A 20,344-nucleotide genomic window follows, 5' to 3' on the forward strand; every position below is an offset into this window, starting at 1 on the left:
TTTTTATCTTTTAAATAGAATAACAAACACTTAATAATAATTTTTAATTTAGTTAATTAATTATTTTTAAAAATAATTTAAAGCAAATTATTAACTATAATTTAATCTAAATAGTTAATTGTCTTATTAATGTAATTGTTACCTTAAGAAAATAATATGTAGAAATATAAAACAAATTCTTTGAAAGTGATATGATTTTTCAAAATTGCACATCTTGACAAGGTAAATGATTTGTCAAATAAGATTGGATCATTACTTTAATTTTTATGTTTTAATCATTTTATCTTTAATACTTTTTATCTTCTTCTATAAAATATATAATGATTATTTGAAAAAAAGAAAAAGAAAAAGGCGACCTTATCCCAGGTCAGGCAAGGCCCTGAAACCATGATGGGCCAACAATTTGTTAATCTTCTAGTTGCGAGGCTTGATTTTGGGCTAATCAAGATATGTATTCTTTAAAGATTTATAACATTTTTTTTTTATAAATAGTTATATTTTAATAATTCAAAATTTTAAACTAAAATTATTTGATATTTTGTTTTCAAATAAATAACAGGATAGTTTAGCGAAAAGAAGCAAATGGGAGGAGAATAAACGAGAAATTGGATGAAATGGCCTTATTAAATGGTATAAATCCAAGAAAGAACTTGGTTATATAGTTTGCAAAAAAGACCTTTTTGTCCTGCGAAAAGTTCGTATTGCTCATCGCGCGTCTAATTTACCGCTCAATTACGAGAAATATTGCTCTCGCATTTTCATTTAAAACGCATGAGTTTATAAACGTGTTTTTAGATGAAACGCGTGAGTGACATTTCCCGTAAATGGAAAGTCGAGAAATATCACTCACGCATTTCATCTAAAACGCGTTTATGAACACACGCGTTTTAGATGAAAACGCGAGAGTGATATTTCTCGTAATTGAGCGATAAATTAGACGCGCGAGAGGCAATACAGACTTTTCGTAGGACAAAAGGGCCTTTTTGCAAACTATATTAGAAAGGGATCTTTTTTAGATTTAGGCTATTTAGAAGGGCCATTTCATCAAATTTCCCGGATAAACGGGTCTGGGAACAAGGACGACGGAGGAGCGGAGCAGTATCGCAACGCAACGCAGTACCGGACCGCAACGCAACTCAGTAGTACCGCAGCACAGACTCTGGCGAAGATGGCGATGAGGTTGATGTTGTCATCCCATTTCCGCTTGCATACCAACTTCTTTCTGAAGCCCTTCCCGCTATGTAAAACCCTCCCTTCCCTTCATCTCCTCCATTCTGCCCCCGTTTCCGCTTCCATTTCTACCGACCAACCCCTCCCCACCCCTTATTATGGACCATCGCTTCACAAGGGGGGTAAGATTCTCAACGGAGGAGGAGGACTATTGGTTGATGATGATGATAGAGAGGACGACGACGACGACTTGTTCGATGTCACCAGCTTCACTCGCGTCTTCGACCTGGCCGCCCTTAGAGTCCCCTCTGCTGTCTGCTTTTCCCTAGAGAGTCGCCTCCGCGGTCACCTCCTCAACTGGCCACGAATTCGCAACATTGCTAGAGTTCCCGGCGACGAGGTCGAAGATGACTTCGTCACTCTTCTCGGAGACAATTCCCCCAATGATACCAACTTGTTGGCTTTAAATAGGCGAATCTATGGAAAGGCCGAAGGAGACGGTGAGCCACTGTCTCCGGTGCTTTACAGGGATAAGCTCGCTAGGACGTTTAATACCCGGGGATTTTTTAACTTCAGGAACCTCGCCAAGTTGTCGAGGCCGCCGCCGCCGCCGTCGAAGAAGAAAAAAGACAACAACGGTGGTGGTGGTGGTGGTGGTGGTGGTGGTGGTGGTGGTGGTGGTGACGGGAGAGAGAGTAAAAACAAAGGGATTAGAAAGAACGACTTGTCCTCTGTCGAGCTCATTGAAGAAGAAGAAGAAGAAGAAGGCCAAGAAAATGGAGAAGATTTAAGTGGGTTGCTGGGAGATAGCTTCAAAATGAGCAAGTGGAAAGGATCGACGAGGTTGCTGCTCTTGGACGAGCGCTATGCTTCCAAACCTCTGGACGACCTACCCGAGGCAATTAAGGTTCCCTATAAAATTCAAACCTTTCGGTGACCCCTATACTACGTACCTTATGTCTCTCATTCACTCACTATGCTTAATAGATTTTGAGCTTCTAATTAGATTGATTTAGTTTGAGAATCTGGTTTAAATAGAGGTAGAATAACAATCCTCTTCCTTCTTTATTACTCACACACTCCACATATCCTCCTTGCTTATAGAATTGATTAGTTTCGGTTGTGTTGAATATGCAATACTCTAATAATTACAGCAGAATTTGACTTCTCTTTTGAACTGAGACTTATTTGTCTTATACTAGAATGTGAATGGGGTAGATTGTTGTTGTAGGGGAGGCCTTTGTGTTTCTTTTCCTTTTTGAGAGATGATAATTTCAAACAATCTGCTAACACAGGCAGTATTGAATGAAGGGAGGAAGGATGAGCCGACGGTTTTTAAGATAGTAAGATGCAAGCTGACGTTGTTCTATAATTACTGGCAGGCAAACGAGGTGCTTTTAATTTCTTATGAAAAGTAATGTTCTCAATCAATTTGCATTTATTATTTCTCTCTTGATCAATGACACCATTTGAGTCAGATTTTGGAGGTCTTGCTTCCAAATGGTATGGTTATTCCTTCCGCCTTTGAAACTGTGGGACACATTGCCCACCTGAACCTGAAGGATGAACATCTCCCATATAAGAAGATGATTGCCAAAGTAGGTACATTATTGTTTTGTATTCATCATCATTCAAAAAGTTCGAAGTTCTTGTAATCTGCTTTTTGACAGCTGCATATTTTATTGTTTATCAGGTGCTATTGGATAAGACCAAACCAATGATACAATCAGTTGTCAACAAGGTTGAGGCAATCCATAATGACTATAGGACAATGCAACTTGAAGTTTTAGCTGGAAACCACTCTCTTGTCACTACTGTAGTCGAGAATGGATTGCGGTTTCATGTTGATTTAGCTACTGTGTAAGTTCTCTTAAGGCTTGACCTCGCTAATATTATGATAAATACTGGAAATTTAAATTGGTTCAGAAAAATTCCAGAATGACTACATGTTGAAACTTGAAAGCCTATAGCGTGTCTTGAATTAACATTTAAAAAGTAGTATTCCATTTCTCCTTTCTTAAATGTACACCATTAAATACCTTTTTCCAAAAAAATACGTACAGTCGTTTTGTGCTTCCATGAACAGTGTGAACCTTCTAAGAGCTGTATCTTAGTTGAACATCATACCGAGTTCATGCCGTGTCTCCAAACTATTTGTATGTGAATCTTTTGGAACTATTTCTGGAAGAAGGTCTGCTTTTAACAAAATTCTCAGAGTGATGGGATTTCTAAGGAAGAGTAGAAACTAAGCTTTGAACATGAATTTTGATCCACCACTTTCTAATTTGTAGGTATTGGAATACCAGGCTTGGAACTGAAAGGCAAAGACTTCTCCAATGTTTCACCCGCGACGATGTTGTTTGTGAGTATATTTGAGTTTTCTTTTTCTTTCTATTCTGAAGTTCGTGATTAGTTTTCGTCATCGTTATAGTTGCTGCTGTGTTTGTAGCAAAAATGTTCTAAACGCAAAAATAAAAATGCATCACCATCACTGAATCTGGAATACTGTCAAACGAGCATCTTGTTGAGAATTTTGCTTAAATGAAGTTGGTCTGCCCTAATTGCAGAGTTAGTAGTGATGCGGGTTGGAAAAAATGTCTTGAATACTAGCAAAAGGGCTTATTTAATTATTAAAAGAAGACAAACTGGTGTATTAATCGGGAGTTTCAGAAGACTTATTCTGCATGCTTATTTTTTTTTGTGTTTGCGCGCCAATCATATTAGCTGATGATTCTTACATTACAAAATTTGAACAGGTTCTCTAGTTTTTTGGTGTGCTTATCATGCTTTACTAATTGGCAATTGATAGGCGATGTATTTGCTGGTGTGGGTCCCATATCCATCTCAGCAGCCAAGAAGGTGAAATATGTGTATGCTAATGATTTGAACCCTCATGCGGTTGAGTACCTGGAAAGAAATTGCTTCCTGAACAAAGTTGAAAGGAAGGTTCAGGTATGAATCTATATCATCATCCCAATCACCAACCAAAAAAGTTATGTTTTAAATTTTGGGATGAGAGAGCAGTAGGTACAAGCAAAGTGAATTGTGCAATAATAGGTTGGTTGGAGTTGGGAGTTGAAATGATGAATTTGTAACACAGGTGAATACATATGTTGGATGTGTAGGTTTTTAACATGGATGGGAGGAGGTTTATTGATGCGATGTTTAAGAATGAGAGCTTGAAGAGCATAACACAGGTGGTGATGAATCTACCCAGTGATGCTGCAGAATATCTAGGTAGGATCTTGTTTTGTCTTGTCTTGCAATTATGAAATGAAATGAAATGAAATGAAACTCACCTTTCTCCCCTGATACTATATAGACGTATTCAAAGAGATATATAGAGAGAAGGGCAAGGATGAAAAAATGAGATTTCCGAGGATACACGTGTATGGGTTTTCGAAAGCAGAGGATCCAGAGTTTGAGTTTGAGGAGGTATGTATGGATGGATGGATGGAAGGAAGGCAATGAATGTTTATTTGATTAATTTAATTATGAAGGTTATTTAATAGTAGTAATAATAATAAAACAGAGAATAAGGATTGCATTGTCGGATGTGTCATTTTCGGTAGAAATGAGGAGAGTTCGGCTAGTGGCTCCTGGGAAATGGATGTTATGTGCATCGTTTATTCTTCCTGAGAGTGTGGCATTTGGCGGTGGCAAGGAAAAAAGAAGGCGGGAGCATCATCATCATCATCAAACTCACATTTCTTCTTACTAGCTTCACAAGGCTTGAGAAAAGGAGGCGACAGCATCATCAAGGAGGAATCATCATCATCATCAAACTCACCGTTTCTTCTTACTAGCTTCACAAGGCTTGAGGCGCGCAACAACCAAGAATAAATAGGATGGATGCTGCTGAAAGGCTATTTCTTTCTTTCTTCCTTCCTTCCTTGTTGGACTGTATATTTTCTAAGTAATAGGAAGGTTATTCTTATTACTGTATTATGATATATAGCAAAGGAAAAAACCCCTCTAAAAAAGAAGGGAAAAAATGTATTATGTATGGACTCCAAGAAAATGAAAGATATGGGAGCGAGCTGGCTGGGCACGTATTCTTTTTCCGGTCTTTTGTTTTAAATTATATATTATTATGTGAAAACATTTCAAATAAACCCGAGTCATATAAAATTATTTTGTTTTTAAGTAGAGTTCTCCTATACTAGAATATATATTAAATCCAATAAGATAATAAAATGAAAAAGTAATTTATTTTCTCTCTGTAATTTCGCAGTCATTTCCATGATTTCATTTTAGTCCGTCTGTCTGTCTCTTGTTCTGACATTTTAGAGAAAGAAAGAAGAAGAAGCCTTTCCCTATATATATATATATATATATCTATCTACTGCTTGATCAGGTTTAGCTGGCTGGTTGGCTGCTGGGAAAGTGATATAAACCCTAACCCTCTCTTTATTTCTTTGTTTCTTCTTCTGATTGAGATTTCTGTAGATCTCTTCTTCTAGCTCTTCTGTATCAATAATCAACAAATATGCAGCAGCCCCAACAAACCCCTTCGGTACCACCGGAATCCGACCTACCTTCCCTGGCCGCCATCAAGGTCAAATATTCCCATTCCCGTGTTCCTCCTCAACCCTCCACTCCCATGGCCATCGCCTCCTCCACCCCCACCCCTACTGCTGGTGCCCAGCGCAGGATCGGAATAGCTGTCGATCTCAGCGACGAGAGTGCTTTCGCCGTCAAGTGGGCTGTCCACCACTATCTCCGCCCCGGCGACGCTGTCATCCTCCTCCACGTCCGCCCCACCTCCGTCCTCTATGGTGCCGACTGGGGCTCTGTCGATCTCTCCATCGTCGATACTGACCACGAATGTCACCAGAAGCTCGAGGACGACTTCGACACCTTCACCACTACTAAGGCCTCCGACCTTGCCCAGCCTTTGCTCCACGCTCACATCCCCTTCAAAATCCACATTGTCAAAGACCACGACATGAAGGAGAGGCTCTGCCTCGAGGTCGAAAGGCTAGGCCTCAGCGCCGTTATTATGGGTAGCAGGGGTTTTGGCGCTATCAAGAGAGCAAACAGTGGGCGTCTCGGCAGTGTCAGCGATTACTGCGTTCGTCATTGTGTTTGTCCGGTTGTGGTCGTCCGTTATCCGGATGATAAAGATGATGATGCTGTTGCTGCTGCTGCTTCCACCGCCAACTCTTTGGATGATCCAAAAGGTTTGGATTCCAACTCAAAATATATCAGATCTCAACTACTACTGTTTATGTCTCTCTCATGCATTAATTTATCCGCCTGAAATCTCTTGTCTTGTTCAATTATGCTAGTGTGTTAATCCTCCTTGTATATGGACAGTCTCCGTCTATCTCTTTTCCTATAACCATGTGTGTTAGTAAACATTGAATCAAATGGGATTATTTTGTTTATGAAACATGTGAGTTGTAGTAACCCAACAGTCTCATAGTATGCTGTTTGTGAAACCTCTCACTTTGTGATTCCATTATTTTGTTAAAAACCCTACAAACTAAAGTCACACTGTCTTTTTTGGCAGATTCCTAGGTTGTTGGTTCTTCTTGAACATCAGGTAACACATTTCTTGACAGTTCTATCCAATGATAACTATGAGATAATTTAGAAAATTTTCTTCTGTATTTCATTCCATGTATGACCAAATCAAAGACTGTGTTATTTTGGTATTGTGTAGAGAATGGAATGAATTGGCTGGCTGTGTACGACTGTCATGACATGTAAATGAACTTGCACTGATTTCCTCACTTGTGTAAGTTTTTGTTGTAATAACAAGCTTGTATTGTTTTGTATTGTATTTTGTATGCTTCTTTGTGTTGTTCCTCAGAACTAACCATGAAGGTAGTAGTGTCTATCGTCTTTTCTCCTTTTGGTTATGAAACAGTCAAGAGAATTTTATAAACCTCTTCCTGGCTGGTTTATGTCTATCTATGTTTATTAACTAATTAAATCCATCCACGTCCTTTTCGTTTTGGCTATGGTGGGTGGGTGGTGATATCCATAGGGTGACAGTACAGTACAAAAGGGTAGGGGGTAGCATTGAAATGATAAAGAGCAGTACAACCATGTCCAATATTTTACCTAACAACAGACAACCAACTAAACTAACATGAGTCTCAATTAATGCTCTTTTATCATCATCATCATCATCGGGGCAACATCTCAGAAATGGTGTACTGGTTGGAAGTGAATGCATGTTGGCTAGAAGTGGAACAATGAGCAGTAAGAGGAACCTCGGGTAAGTTTCTTTGTGTGAAAAAACCGGGCTGTTTTGGGGAAGGCAATGGCCCGGTGCTCCCCAGCATGAGGACGACGGATGGCATGGTAGGCCTGTCTGCGGGATGTTGTTGGACGCATAAAAGGCCCACCTGGATTGACCTCAATGCTTCTTCAAATACATTATTGCATGAACTCTTCACCCACTCGTCCAGCAGCTCCAGAGGTTTGTCTTCTTTCAATAGCATCCATGCCTTTACAACAACAACATTATGACTTCCTGAATTAAATATGAAGAAGAAGAAAGAAGAATCATTTATTCTCACATGTCCGACAAGGTTATGGCTGTGATCCAAATGGAAGAATCCTCTGTTTCTCTTCCCACACACAATCTCTAGGACCAACACCCCAAAACTATACACATCCGACTTGATAGAGAAAACCCCGTCCAAGGCATACTCTGGAGGCATGTACCCACTGTCACAAGCATTTCAACAGGGTCAAATCATTAGAAATACATATTATAATACAATTGGAGGTGAAGTTCATGGGTGTCTCGAGTATTCTTACTAAGTTCCCACAACTCTCCTTGTGTTGTCTTCTGTCTCATCTCCCCTAAAACTCCTTGCCATGCCAAAGTCTGATATCTTAGGATTCATGTTCTCATCCAACAAAATGTTGCTGGCTTTCAGATCTCTATGGATTATTCTTAATCTGGAATCTTGATGCAGGTAAACAAGACCTCGAGCCACACCATTGATTATCTCCCACCGTTTCGGCCAATTGAGTATGCCTCCATGGCTTTTGTCTGTGGATGCAATCATAGTTGAGAGGAACGAAAATGAAATATCTTTTTTAAGGAAGGAAACAAAGATTATGTCCAAACCGAAAATGAAATAATCCAAGCTTTTGTTGGGCATGTATTCGTAAATCAACATCTTTTCTTCTCCTTCCATGCAGCATCCTAGAAGCTTTACCAGGTTTCTATGTTGCAGCCTGGCAATACATAGCACCTCGTTCTTGAACTCGTCGAATCCTTGATTTGACTCCTTTGATAGCCGTTTTACAGCTATTTCTCGCCCGTCTTCTAACTTGCCCTAATCATCAACCATTTTGTTTTTGTCAGAAACGAATAAATGAACTTATAGATTAGCATTTGTTACCTTGTAAACAATGCCAAACCCGCCCTCTCCAAGCTTATTGCTTATGGAGAAACCTTTGGTTGCATTTTCAACAGTGGTCAATTCAAAATATTCTAGATCTTTCCTTTGGTCTTCCTTGGTGTGAAATTGGGTTAAAAAATGTCTCAAATTTCCTGCATGAAAATTTAAAATTGAAGGAGCCATTTTTTTTGTTGATGTTTTGGCTCTGGTTTATCCTAACCTTTGTGCTTGAGACGGAGATAGTGGCGTCTCCTAAGTGTAGATAATAATATGATGATACCAATGCTTATTATTATTAGCAGCGTCAATCCCACCGATAGACCCACGACAAGTCTGGTTCTTGTTCGGGTTCGGGACGAAGTTGGTTTTGTTGTCCCAGGCCCAGCTATTTACATACAAAGTCAGGAGTCAGGAGTCAGGATAGGATATTATTATGGAGGAGGAAGAAAGAAAGAAAGAAAGAATGAAACCCAATAATAGTAATTCAGAGGAGGCGACTCTGATATAGATATCCTGGCCGTTGTCAGTAAACTTCTTGGTATCAATGAGATCGCCAAACCAATGCAGACAGCCGCCTCCGGTTATGTTGAGAGTGGCGTACGCCGTACAGTTACACTTGTTCAAGCACTCAACCTCGCATTCCCTCAAATTCATACTCTCGTTAAACCAAGACCCCTGTGTGTCCGGCAACTTTATTCCAGAATACTTGTAAAACCCGTCGTCGTCACCACCACCGCAACTCAACTCAACCCTCCTCTTGCACCCCTTGGTCGCGTCCCCCATCGACCACTCCCTCGCGTTTCGCGGTTCGAATTTCTCCAAGCACTCGCAGATTGGCGATATGTTTACGTCGCAGTTACCGTTGGGACCGCAAACCGCGTACGTATCGCACGTCTCCACCGGTCTGCTCAGATACAACACCCATCCCCTCCTCTCCACCCATGTCCATCTCTGAACATATCCGTTTGCGTTTATGATAAATCTAGACACCACCGAGCTGTTTAGCAGCTCGAACGAGTAATAAATCTCTTCTTTTGATTGAACGAAATCAAACTTGTAGATGCTGTTGTTCTTGTTCAAACTTGGGTTTCCGCCGAATTGCTCCCCGTTCCAGGGTCCCGACCTGAACCATGGAACAGAACCGTTGCTGCCCCAAAATTGGGGATACCCGCGAATGTCGAGCCAATATGTGAAAGGGCCTTTGGATGGGTCGTTGGTGTTTTTCCAGGAGGATAAGTGCCAGTCCTTGCCGGTGAGTAAATTCCGGCCGATCTTCATCCCGGGCAGGAGGGTATCGCAGGGATAATCGAAGCTCTGCCAAAGATAGCCGGCCGGGTCATGGTTGTCGGCGTGTCGGAGGACGAGGTTACCGGAATCGAGGAGTTGGGCAACAACTGGAGTGTTGGATGGATGAGCAGTAGTGGTGGTGGTGGTGTTGGTGGACCAGAGGACGGCGGCATTGGAGGAGGAGGAGGAGGCGGCGTTGATAAGGAGGAGGTTGTTAGCGGGCGGTGAGGAAAACAGGAGGAGGGGGGTTGAAGAAGAAGAATTGGTGGTGAGGGTGGGGGGGGTGTCTCTGTTTGCGACCCAGACGACGGTTCTGTCCGATAGGTTGTTGTACCAGATGGCGAGGTAGAGGTTGGGGGATTGTGGGGGATTGAAGAAACCCAATTTGAAGGTGCCGGCGGAGGAGATTAGGGCGTCGTTGACGGTGAGGGTCTGGGTGGAGGTTATGGTGTCTTCTTCTGTTGTTGTTGCGAAAGAGGAGGAGAGATTGAGGAGGAAGAGAAGAAGTAAAAGTAGTAGTAGTGTAGAAGAAGAAGAGATGATATTATTGATGGCCATATATATATATATATATATGTATCTAGTTATTCCTCCTCCATGCAAAAAAAGGTAATGCAATGGAGAGAAGGGAAAAGGTATAGTGTTTGTTTCAGAAGAAATCAAATCCCCAATACATACATACATACATATATCATATACTTAAAAAAGTAAAAAATATGAAGAAGTGAAATGAAAACAAACAAGTGGTGCAGAAGAAGAAGAGCAGCACCGGTGGTCAAGGTCTTCTTCCTTTCCTTCTAAGGTGAGGTCTTTTTTACTCTTTTCTTCTTTCTTCTTCTTCTTCTAATTGTTTAGATACGGTATTTGAAATGATACGGCACTAGTATTACAACTATCTGAGGTGGATATCATATGTTTGACTTCTTCTTCCTTTTTAAAACTAGACAAGGACAATTCATTCATTATGAGACATATTATCCCGGAACCCTCCCACATTCCTTCTTATTCTTCTTCTTCTTCTTCTGACATATTTAATTGGTAAAACAACTGCAAGGGGTTGAAGATAATAGATCTTCTTCCTTCTCCTCCTCCTCTAATTTAAAATCAGACTTAACCAATCTAATTAATTCATTACTTGCGACCGAGTACTATATTATTAATTAATTCAGATCTTCTTCTATAATCAATTACTGTAAATCATCAGCTCAGCTAGCTCTCCTCTCACTATATATATATATATATTAACAATAAATTAACTCATTGTTTATTATTATTATTATTATTATTATTCAACTTTTGAATTATTAATTATATGGCGGTAGTAAGACTCCAAATATTTAATGTACAGCGCCATTTGCACTCTTTCCATCCTTCTTTCCTTCCTTGTGACAATCTAATTATAAATAATAATATTATTATTATTAATGAATAATAACGAAGGAACGACGACTACATGAATTTGATCAGCTCTGACGAACATGTATATATATAATCACAAACAAACCAAAATTCCTTAATAATAAAATTAGTTTTCTTTAATTAGTCACAATTAATAATGAATATTAAGAAAAATAAAATTGGGAGGGCATGTAATGTATGTATGTATGATCTATATAAGCCTAGGTTGATAGGTTGATAGATATTAATATTAAGTGGAGTTGGTATGTTTTGTTGTAACATTTAATTTGGTCAACATGGATTTAAACCATTGGACAGATGATTTTGGGTTCCTGGTAAGATTATTGTTGTAATCCACAAAATATAGTCCAAATCGAACGTTGTATCCGTTGTTCCATTCCCAGTTATCTAGCAACGACCACACGAAGTATCCCCTTATGTCACACTTGTCTTCCCTATATATATATATATATATTATCATTCAAATCATTAAAATCATTAATATATATATATTTAAAATACCTTATGGCATCTGCTACGTTGGAAAGATAGTCGGAGTGAAATTTAATCCTTTTGTGATCTTGTAGAGCCATCTCTAAGGTTATATGAGCCTTGTTTGGATCATCCATGCCTAAAATTTAATTTAATTTAATATTATTAATTTGAAGAATGGTAATTAACACTTAATTACTTAAGTGGTGGTGGTGTACGAACAACGAGCTATTATTAATATATTACCATTTTCAGTTATCATCATGGGTGGATTTCCATACTTGTCTTTCACGTAGTTTGCTACTTTCCTTATGCCCCACGGGACAATGTGAATCCATGGAGAAGAGGCCTAATTAATTCAATTAATTGAATTAATTAATAATGCATAATAATAATAATATGATAGTAAGTAGTAATTACTCTTACTTACTCTTTCTCCAATAGGAATTCCATGCCTGGAAGCTGAAGTTATTACCCCGGAGTCTGCTGCAGCATCCCTAAGAACAAACTTTCTGATTCCGTATCTGTCATTCCTCGCGTATAGGCTCGTGTAGTGATTTATGCCCACAAAGTCTATCGACCCCAGCAACGATCTGCACTCTTTCTCGCCGAACTTTGGCAGCCTTTGCCCCACCCGATTCTGCATGGAAACGGGGTAATGCCCCAGCAGGATCGGGTCCAGGAACCATCCTAGGGAAAAGTCTATGGCTCTCGCAGCCGCGTCCTTGTCCTCTTCGCTGTCCGTGAGGGGCTCGTACCATTTCGAATCGAGGGCGATCCCAATCACACCGCCCTGACTTTTCTGAAACATACATATATGTACATACATGCACTTATAAATGATAATAATGAATTAAAAGAAGAAGAAGAAGGTATAGCTACCTTAAAATGAGTCTGATAGGTTGTGTAGGCAGCTGCGTGGGAAAGAAGGATGTGGTGGGCTGCAATGTAGGGCTCGACGGATGATTTGCCTTTCTTGCAAAGTATTTTGCCGAGAATGGAGCATCTCCCCGGAGCCTGCACACCCAAGTCATAACCTTGGATCACCATACCATGAGGCTCGTTGAATGTTATCCAATGTTTCACTCTGTCTCCAAATGCTTCAAAGCATGTCATTGCATAATGCTCGAAATCCTTTCTGTTGTTTTAATTAAAAATATTCATTATACATTATCAACTCAGTCAATCAATCAATCTTACTTACATTATTTGTTTGCTTATCCACCCCTCATATCTATCTTCCAATATTTGTGGAAGATCCCAATGATACAGAGTAGCATAAGGCTCAATCCCTGATCATAAATTTCCAACATATATATTATTATTAATCATAAAACACCCCCCCTTCCCCTTCCAACTGCTTTAAATATTATTAATAATAACCTTTCTCAAGTAGAACGTTTATAAAATTATTATAGTGTGCTATTCCTTGAGGGTTTGGCTCTCCTGTTCCATCTGTCACAACATCATAATTAAATAACGTACATACATACATACATACCATATATACAAAGTTACAAACTCAAGGGATTATATATTGTAGTTTCCAAATTAAAATTAAAATCTTACTTGGAAAAATTCTTGACCATGATATAGAGAATCTGTACGCATCCATTCCCAGGTCCTTCATCAACTCTGTGTCACTCTGTAATTAATCTCTCAACTATTTAATTATTTCAATTTTTTTTATTTTTTATTTTTATTTTTCACCTTTCAATAAAATATTATTAACATTTTAAATAAATGGGCATCTGTTATAAACTAACTAACTAGCTAGCTAGCTAACTTAATAATAATATTTATTATGTTAAAATATAAGAATTTAATTTGTTCATAGTGTTAATATTAATTAGTTAGACATAGCTAGGGTAATGATGAATTTAGGAATTAAGTATATATGAAGAATGCTAGCTAGTATGGTGGGGTGGGGTGGGGTGGAAGGTGAGGTGAGGTGTTCCAATTAGAAGCTCAATTTGAACAGCTTCTTTTACACTAGTAAATAATTAATGTGGAAATTTGAATATGAATTGACTATATATATAACTAATTAATTAATAATGAAAGAATTTTATTTTATTTTATTTTATTTAGTTGATGAATTGAATCGAGTGTATGTATGGTGATTGATGAAAAGGTAAATAATAAATAAATACCTCAAAGCGATGATATTGATCAACTGCTGTATTGGCATTGCTGAAATCAAGAATCCTGCCTGGAAGTTTGATGAAGGTGTCCCAAATGCTAAGTCCCTTGTTTCCTTCGTTAACAGCACCTTCAAACTGGTAAGCAGAAGAGGCGGTTCCAAACACGAAACCATCTGGGAAATCAGCTCTGCTTAAAGAAGATGAAGATGAAGATGATGATGATGATGATGTGCAGCAGCAGCAGCATGCCATAAGAATTAGTAAGAAGAGAGGGGGGAGAGAGAAATGTGGCTCCATTGGTCGACCAACCAACCAACCAACCAACTACACTTGCAAGAAAATGAAATAGAACAGGGACGGTCTCTGTTTATAAGATAGATTAGATAGTACTTGAAGTAAGTTTTCTTTCTATTCTATTAAACAAAAACTTATTCGAGGTAGGAGTTGTTCAAATTGTCACTTGTGATTCTCAAGGATGGATGGATGGATGGATGGAGAAGATATCATCTGTATGCTTGGATTTGGATTTGGATTTGGATTTGGACAGTTTTAATTACATATATTATTATATATGCTTGGTGGTCAAGAAGAAGATAGATAGATAGATAATATAGATAATATAGACACACACCACACCAACCCTATTGTTGTTGTTGTTGTTGTTTCTGCTATACAAATTACATTCCAATATTCTAATTGTGCAAAACAACATAAAGACTTTTATACTACCGTACCTATTAAGGAATAAATCTCTCCCTCTCAACTCTCAACTCTCTCTCTTTCTCTCTTTTACATTCATTATATATATTTACTATCCATCCATCCATGTTAAAACTGCATCTTATAAGATAATCATCAATTTATATATCTAGGAATTTATAAACAAGTTTAACATTTTTTTTTATAAAATGTTAATGCATTAGAATACACACACAACACACTGAAAAGAAAGAAAGAAAGAAAGATATAGTTATAATTAGTATGACTTATTTTCTATAGTAATAATTAAAATAATATATATATAGAAATGTTAATTAAGCTTTGAGTTCAAGTTGGATAAAAATGATTTATAATTGGATGAGTATTTAAGATTACATATAAGTGAAGAAATTTAATTGTGATGAGAAAAGCCTTGTTTGATAAAATTAATTAGTTGTAATGATTGATGTGTAGTGTTTGTGAATTATGTAACATTTCATTTTCATTAACTATTATTATTATTATTATATTCATTATCCCTTCAGCAAGCAAAAAAAGAAGAAGAAGCAGCAGCAGCAGCTAAAGAAAAGAAAATGTATCTTACAAACAAACAAGCTATTATTATTATTATTATTATTATTATTATTATTAAAATATATATAATAACTCTGGGCCAAGGCCAACCTAAAACCCAAATTTTAATGGGTTCGGGTTACCCGAAACACATACAGCAGCAGCAGCTAATAAATATTTAATGGGGGTGGATTTGACCTGTTTGTTTCACTTTCATCCCATCAAATCAAATCAAATCAAATCAAACCAATTAACATTCATTTCGGAGGAGCTTAAACTTAAACCCATGTCGATGATGAAGACGGCGATAAGAAGCCTTTCTACTTACTTACATCCTCCTAAACCCTGCAATTATTACTTATAGGGCTTAGAAAACGGACCACCACAGAAGGGCTTCAAGAAGCCTTCTCAAAGCTCGGTCAAGTGATTCACGGTCGGTCAGTCACTCAGTTTTTTTTTTAAGTAATTAACTATACAGTAAATGAGGAGATTACATTTTTGATCTATCTTGTTGTTGCTGCTGCAGCTAGGGTTGTGACTGAACTGATCGTGTATCCGGATACTCCAAGGGCTTTGGTTTTGTAAAATACGTTACCACTGAGGAGGCCGCTCAGGGTATGCATGGTCGGTCAGTTGATGATGATGATGATGATTTAGCATTTCTCTTAGAATTTCAATAATCTAGCTAGCTAGCTAATTAATGGAATCATAAAAATGATAAAAAAAAATTCTTCATTTCTCAGTTCTTGGATGGCTGGCTGGCTGGGTTATATTTGCAGAGTATGCCCCGACCTAGATCCCCACCTACTTGACCTCTGAATTTCCACCAATGACTCACTCACTCACTCACTCACTCACATACATAACCAACCAACAGGTCCATAAACATAGATATATTGGTATGTTGAGATTTCAGATCTTCACCATCACCATCACCTGTTTATAAGTTGAAGAACTATGTCCATCCTAGCTAGTAGTCTTTACTTATCACACTTTTTTGCATTCTTTGAATTAAAACAATGATTGTATTTTCCATATTACATTTGTATGATAATCATATACTGTAGTTGGCTTAATTCATTTATCTCCCACCCAATCATTTGTTGTTGTTGGAGAGATCGAGATGATTTATATTCAATTGCAACTTCCAAATGATTTTGATCACACAGATACACAATTGTCCAGTCACATATATACACATATACACAATGAGAAAGAAATACACCATTAGTTTCAAATCAAAGAAAAGCCCCCCCCACTTCTCACCTCTTCATTCATCAAGGTTCAGCAGTATCATCAGCCTTTTTTCTTGCGCTACAAGCTTCCTTAATTAGAAGATTTGTGTAAAGATATTTACATTATTACTTCAGTTCCATTCCATTCCACGTTCTATAGTCTCTCTGCTGCAATTTAAAATTAACAGATATCAAAAGTTGTATATCCTTCTTTCCTTCCTAAAAATAAATCATCATCACCATACCTAGTAGTAGTAGTAGCAGCAGCATTAGCATTAGCATGCCACAATTTTGGAGGTTGATTAATGTAATCCAAAACTGGAATCAAATCTTTCGACCTGACCTCAATCGTACAAAATGGAATTCTTTCTATCTCAATTTCCCCAAGAGGAACATCATCATCATCATCATCATCTTTACCATGCCTTTTAATTATATTATTATTATTATTATTTGACATGGGCTGAAAGTATATCTGCCAAGGAAGAAGGAGATAATAAGAACAAACTATAGATGCTAGTGAACAATAATAACCACTAATAATACCTCTGGCTTAGTCCACAGAGCGACTCGAGGGTCATGCAGCATTTGTAACTCTGCTTCTGACATAAACACATGCTGCCCTTCCTTACTACTGACGACCTTGAGCTTATTGCTGCTGCTACTGTTTATGCTTATGCTGGACAAACTTCTTCTACTTCTTCCTACCTCTCCTCCTCCTCCTCCACATTCTTCTTCATCACATGCCTTTCTCATTTCTTCAGGAATTATTTTCACCCCATAGGAATTACCATTTTCACCATATATGTCAATATTCTCTTCCTGTGGTGCTCTCCTCCTCATGTGCTGCTGCTTCTGACAAATATTCCATTTTCTTACTGCCTCAACTGCCAAACCCGCTGGATAGGTCTCCTCCATTTGTAATTCACTGGATGAACCAAATCCAATTGCAACGGCGGCAGCAGCAGCAGCAGAAGATTCCAACCCAGATATTTCCTTAAGTGCATACTCAATGAGACAGCCAGCAGAAGGGGAGAAAACCATCAGATGGTTCTTTAAACCTTCATGCAAACCACTTGCACCATTTGAGAAGAATAGGCGGAAAGTAGAAGCAATAGCAGCTCCTCCTCCCCCTCCACAATCAGAAGTAATCCTGCCAGTGGCAGCTGCCGCAGCACTATTTACTGTGTTTCTCCAACCATTATTAGTTCCACTTCTTATTCTGCTAACGGCAGAGAGTGTAATAATGGGACCACCATTTCTAGCAGATGATGATTGAGGAGAAGGAGGAGGAGGCAGAGTAAATAGATGGCTTGTCCCTTTGGAGGTACTTATCATAATCCCACTACTGTCATCACTGAAACAGATGTCTTGTATAACCTGGACAAAACAAGTATTAACAACCTTACTGCAATCCAATTGAGAGATGATACAAAAATCCTTACTGCATTTGTAAGGCCTCGTTGCAGCCTATAGAGGTGAAGATACGACCCGTCAACATCAGGTCTGGAAGAACAACCTGTTGCTCTTGGAATTATCCGGAAAACATTAATATTATGACCCTGAACTGAGGCCGTCGCTAGAAGCATCCCACTAGGGTCAAAACACAGAGATGAAATAGGGCTCTTATGAGCTCTAAATTGAGCAATCACGGATTTGCTTACAATGTCCCTGACAATAACCTAAGAAAAAAGAAATTAGAAATCCAATCACAAGGGTGTAATAGTGAGCAAGGATAATTTCAAACTAGGAATAATATATATGAAGCATTATAGCTAGTGAAACATGGTGATCAGATGCAAACCGCTTTAATAATACTACTTTAATGCCAAACCATATAATAACATGTATTAAATGAGAAGAAAATTATATACCATTCCCACGTTCTCTATGTTTCCAAAGTGGCCATTAACAGTCCAATTAACTTTCCGGCGAGAAGTTCCAGAAACAACAGAAGAAGCATTATTGGTATCAGGTACAAGCTCGGAGCAATAGCGAGACAACTTCTTGTAGCCCATGTCACCAAGGGTGACTATCCCAGCAGCAAGCTGTTTGCTTGATGCTTTTGCATAGTGTGCAACCAAACTCCCGTTTGACTTTGAACCAGGAAAACTAGCCGAAGGTGTAAGAAGAGATTGAGGATTGACACGTCCAGAACTAGAAAATGTTACTGGACTTCCACTGTACGCCAGCCATCTTGGCCCCACAGCAAGAGGCCCATAGCCTGCAGCACCACCACCACCAAATCCAACAGGAAAGCCAGTAGTAGTAACCAGGGGATTTGTTACAATCGTATATTCCCTCTCTAATGTTGCAGCATCAAAGCAGTGTACCTACGAACAGAGAAAGCACATCCTTTTTTTTTTTATTATTATTTTACCATTACAACACACCAAAATAGCATCTGCAATACAGTTGCATCTGCAATACCTGAGTTGTTTGCGCAACTGCAACTATACGACTACTGCACCTTATAGAGCACACCATCGATCTAAACTTCAGCACATGAATATAAGATTGGGATTTCAAGGAATAAAACCATACCACTGTAGGCGTAAAACTACCATTTGCAGCCTCATGGATGTTTGGATAGATAGCACTAGTAGATGGAGTAGTAGCTAATAATAATGCATCCTGAATAATGTTCCCCCCACCTTCGGGAAGAGATCTGTCGGCACAAGCTGCCAGCACGGGCCTATATTCTGCAAACTTGTCCCCGGGTCTCTTTGAAGCTAAAGGCTTTGGAAGCATTTGCACAAAGGAAACAGGACCATCATGTCTAGCCGCTAATTCATGCACATTGTTTGCATCCTCAACATCCCATACCTGGAAACCAGATCTATATCCCAGTAGTAGAACTTGTCGGGGGGACTTGTCTCCATCAAATTCTAACTTATCAAACCCTGCCCAGAGTACCTTTTGATAGAGCCGAATGTGAGTGTTAAGGATTCTTCTCGATGAAAACAACAATAATCTAATGCTTGCTTGCTTGAAGAAGAAGAAGTAATTGAACAAAGAGCCTTGCCCCCATAATAAAACATAAATAATAGAAATGAAGTGAGTGAGTTAGGTGGGCAGCATACCTGCTGATCTTGGGTTGCATCATCGTTATTATTATTATCTCTGTCCACAATCGCAGATGCTGCAGTCCTAACAGTAGAAGCAACCGATGAGGCACCGGAGTTTACAATCCTCAAATAAGATGAAAGAGAACGGAGTGAAGTAGGAAGGAAGCCATTGGAGCGCCCTGGCCGTGAAGCTCCGCCGCCACCGCCCTGGGCTATCTGACCATCATCTTTCCTCATTCGCAGGCAGAAGAAAAATATAATTATTTATATATACAAAAAAGGCTGGGTGGGTGGGTGGCTGAACACAAGCTCCAAATGGAATCCCTACCACCACAAACAGGAAACGATTGAGCCCACAGCACAGCTGTCTCTCATTGACCGCCTTCCAGCACTCAAACCATCAATCAATTTGTTTTCATGTACCTCCTCTTCCTCTTCCTCTTCCTCCTCTATATCTATGATATCTATCTATATATATAGAACCAGTATTTACTATCTATTTACACAAACAAACAAACAAACAAACAAATGAAGATCCTTGGCTAACTAAAACTCAAGGAGGATCGTTTCGAGAAAAGAATAAAAAAAAATGAATGTTTAGAAAGAAGAATATACAGAAATAGATGATAGTTTATGTTAGGGCTCCCTTGACGTATTAGAGAGCGAGCGGTGGAATTAAGAGATGTCGACCCCCCGAGAAGATAATCGAGCAGAGCAGCATATGTATGTATCACTCTAGAGAGAGAGATAAATAAATAAATAAATAAATGGATTATATTTTTAATTAAGCGACCGAATGTTCGAAGAAGAAGAAGAACAAGAAGATGAAGAACGGATGATGATGATGATCCTGAAACCTGAAACGAATAATTAATAAATAAATAAATAAAAATAAAACACGACACTCT

The 20,344-nt window shown here is 38.7% G+C and overlaps 5 protein-coding genes across 7 annotated transcripts; 2 read left to right on the forward strand and 3 right to left on the reverse strand.

The window, feature by feature from the left end:
- The first annotated feature begins 1,075 nt into the window (after positions 1–1,075).
- LOC124910340 (tRNA (guanine(37)-N1)-methyltransferase 1) lies at positions 1,076–5,125 on the forward strand. Its single transcript, XM_047450973.1, has 9 exons — positions 1,076–2,077; positions 2,466–2,561; positions 2,649–2,768; positions 2,864–3,030; positions 3,462–3,532; positions 3,980–4,122; positions 4,296–4,407; positions 4,493–4,605; positions 4,703–5,125. Exons 1-9 carry the CDS (start codon positions 1,169–1,171, stop codon positions 4,889–4,891), a joined length of 1,920 nt encoding a protein of 639 aa, XP_047306929.1. The 5' UTR covers positions 1,076–1,168; the 3' UTR covers positions 4,892–5,125.
- Positions 5,126–5,474: 349 nt separating this feature from the next.
- LOC124945000 (universal stress protein PHOS32-like) lies at positions 5,475–7,063 on the forward strand. The gene is made up of 3 exons (XM_047485358.1): positions 5,475–6,353; positions 6,686–6,718; positions 6,839–7,063. The coding sequence occupies exons 1-2, from the start codon at positions 5,660–5,662 to the stop codon at positions 6,691–6,693; spliced, it is 702 nt and encodes a 233-aa protein (XP_047341314.1). The 5' UTR covers positions 5,475–5,659; the 3' UTR covers positions 6,694–6,718; positions 6,839–7,063.
- A 115-nt stretch (positions 7,064–7,178) lies between these two features.
- Positions 7,179–10,646, reverse strand: LOC124944999 (G-type lectin S-receptor-like serine/threonine-protein kinase At4g27290). Of its 2 annotated transcripts, none has more exons than XM_047485356.1 (7): positions 9,011–10,645; positions 8,761–8,925; positions 8,541–8,692; positions 8,264–8,474; positions 7,948–8,185; positions 7,704–7,854; positions 7,179–7,631 (listed from the first exon to the last, which is right to left on the reverse strand). In XM_047485356.1, exons 1-7 carry the CDS (start codon positions 10,509–10,511, stop codon positions 7,308–7,310), a joined length of 2,742 nt encoding a protein of 913 aa, XP_047341312.1. In that variant the 5' UTR covers positions 10,512–10,645; the 3' UTR covers positions 7,179–7,307. The 2 variants fall into 2 exon arrangements, with proteins under 2 accessions (XP_047341312.1, XP_047341313.1); XM_047485357.1 differs by having other exon boundaries at positions 7,493–7,657; positions 9,011–10,646.
- Positions 10,647–11,351: 705 nt separating this feature from the next.
- LOC124944559 (beta-glucosidase 25-like) lies at positions 11,352–14,339 on the reverse strand. The gene is made up of 9 exons (XM_047484848.1): positions 13,871–14,339; positions 13,287–13,362; positions 13,101–13,172; positions 12,922–13,009; positions 12,600–12,855; positions 12,148–12,519; positions 11,964–12,066; positions 11,748–11,856; positions 11,352–11,680 (listed from the first exon to the last, which is right to left on the reverse strand). Exons 1-9 carry the CDS (start codon positions 14,156–14,158, stop codon positions 11,476–11,478), a joined length of 1,569 nt encoding a protein of 522 aa, XP_047340804.1. The 5' UTR covers positions 14,159–14,339; the 3' UTR covers positions 11,352–11,475.
- A 1,958-nt stretch (positions 14,340–16,297) lies between these two features.
- LOC124944558 (autophagy-related protein 18f) lies at positions 16,298–20,262 on the reverse strand. 2 transcript variants are annotated; one of them, XM_047484847.1, is made up of 7 exons: positions 19,452–20,262; positions 18,799–19,284; positions 18,243–18,701; positions 17,814–18,050; positions 16,915–17,748; positions 16,614–16,843; positions 16,298–16,533 (listed from the first exon to the last, which is right to left on the reverse strand). In XM_047484847.1, exons 1-7 carry the CDS (start codon positions 19,671–19,673, stop codon positions 16,500–16,502), a joined length of 2,502 nt encoding a protein of 833 aa, XP_047340803.1. In that variant the 5' UTR covers positions 19,674–20,262; the 3' UTR covers positions 16,298–16,499. The 2 variants fall into 2 exon arrangements, with proteins under 2 accessions (XP_047340803.1, XP_047340802.1); XM_047484846.1 differs by having other exon boundaries at positions 16,298–16,536.
- Positions 20,263–20,344: the final 82 nt, after the last annotated feature.

This window comes from Impatiens glandulifera, chromosome 7, assembly GCF_907164915.1.
Source record: "Impatiens glandulifera chromosome 7, dImpGla2.1, whole genome shotgun sequence".
Classification (NCBI taxonomy): domain Eukaryota; kingdom Viridiplantae; phylum Streptophyta; class Magnoliopsida; order Ericales; family Balsaminaceae; genus Impatiens; species Impatiens glandulifera.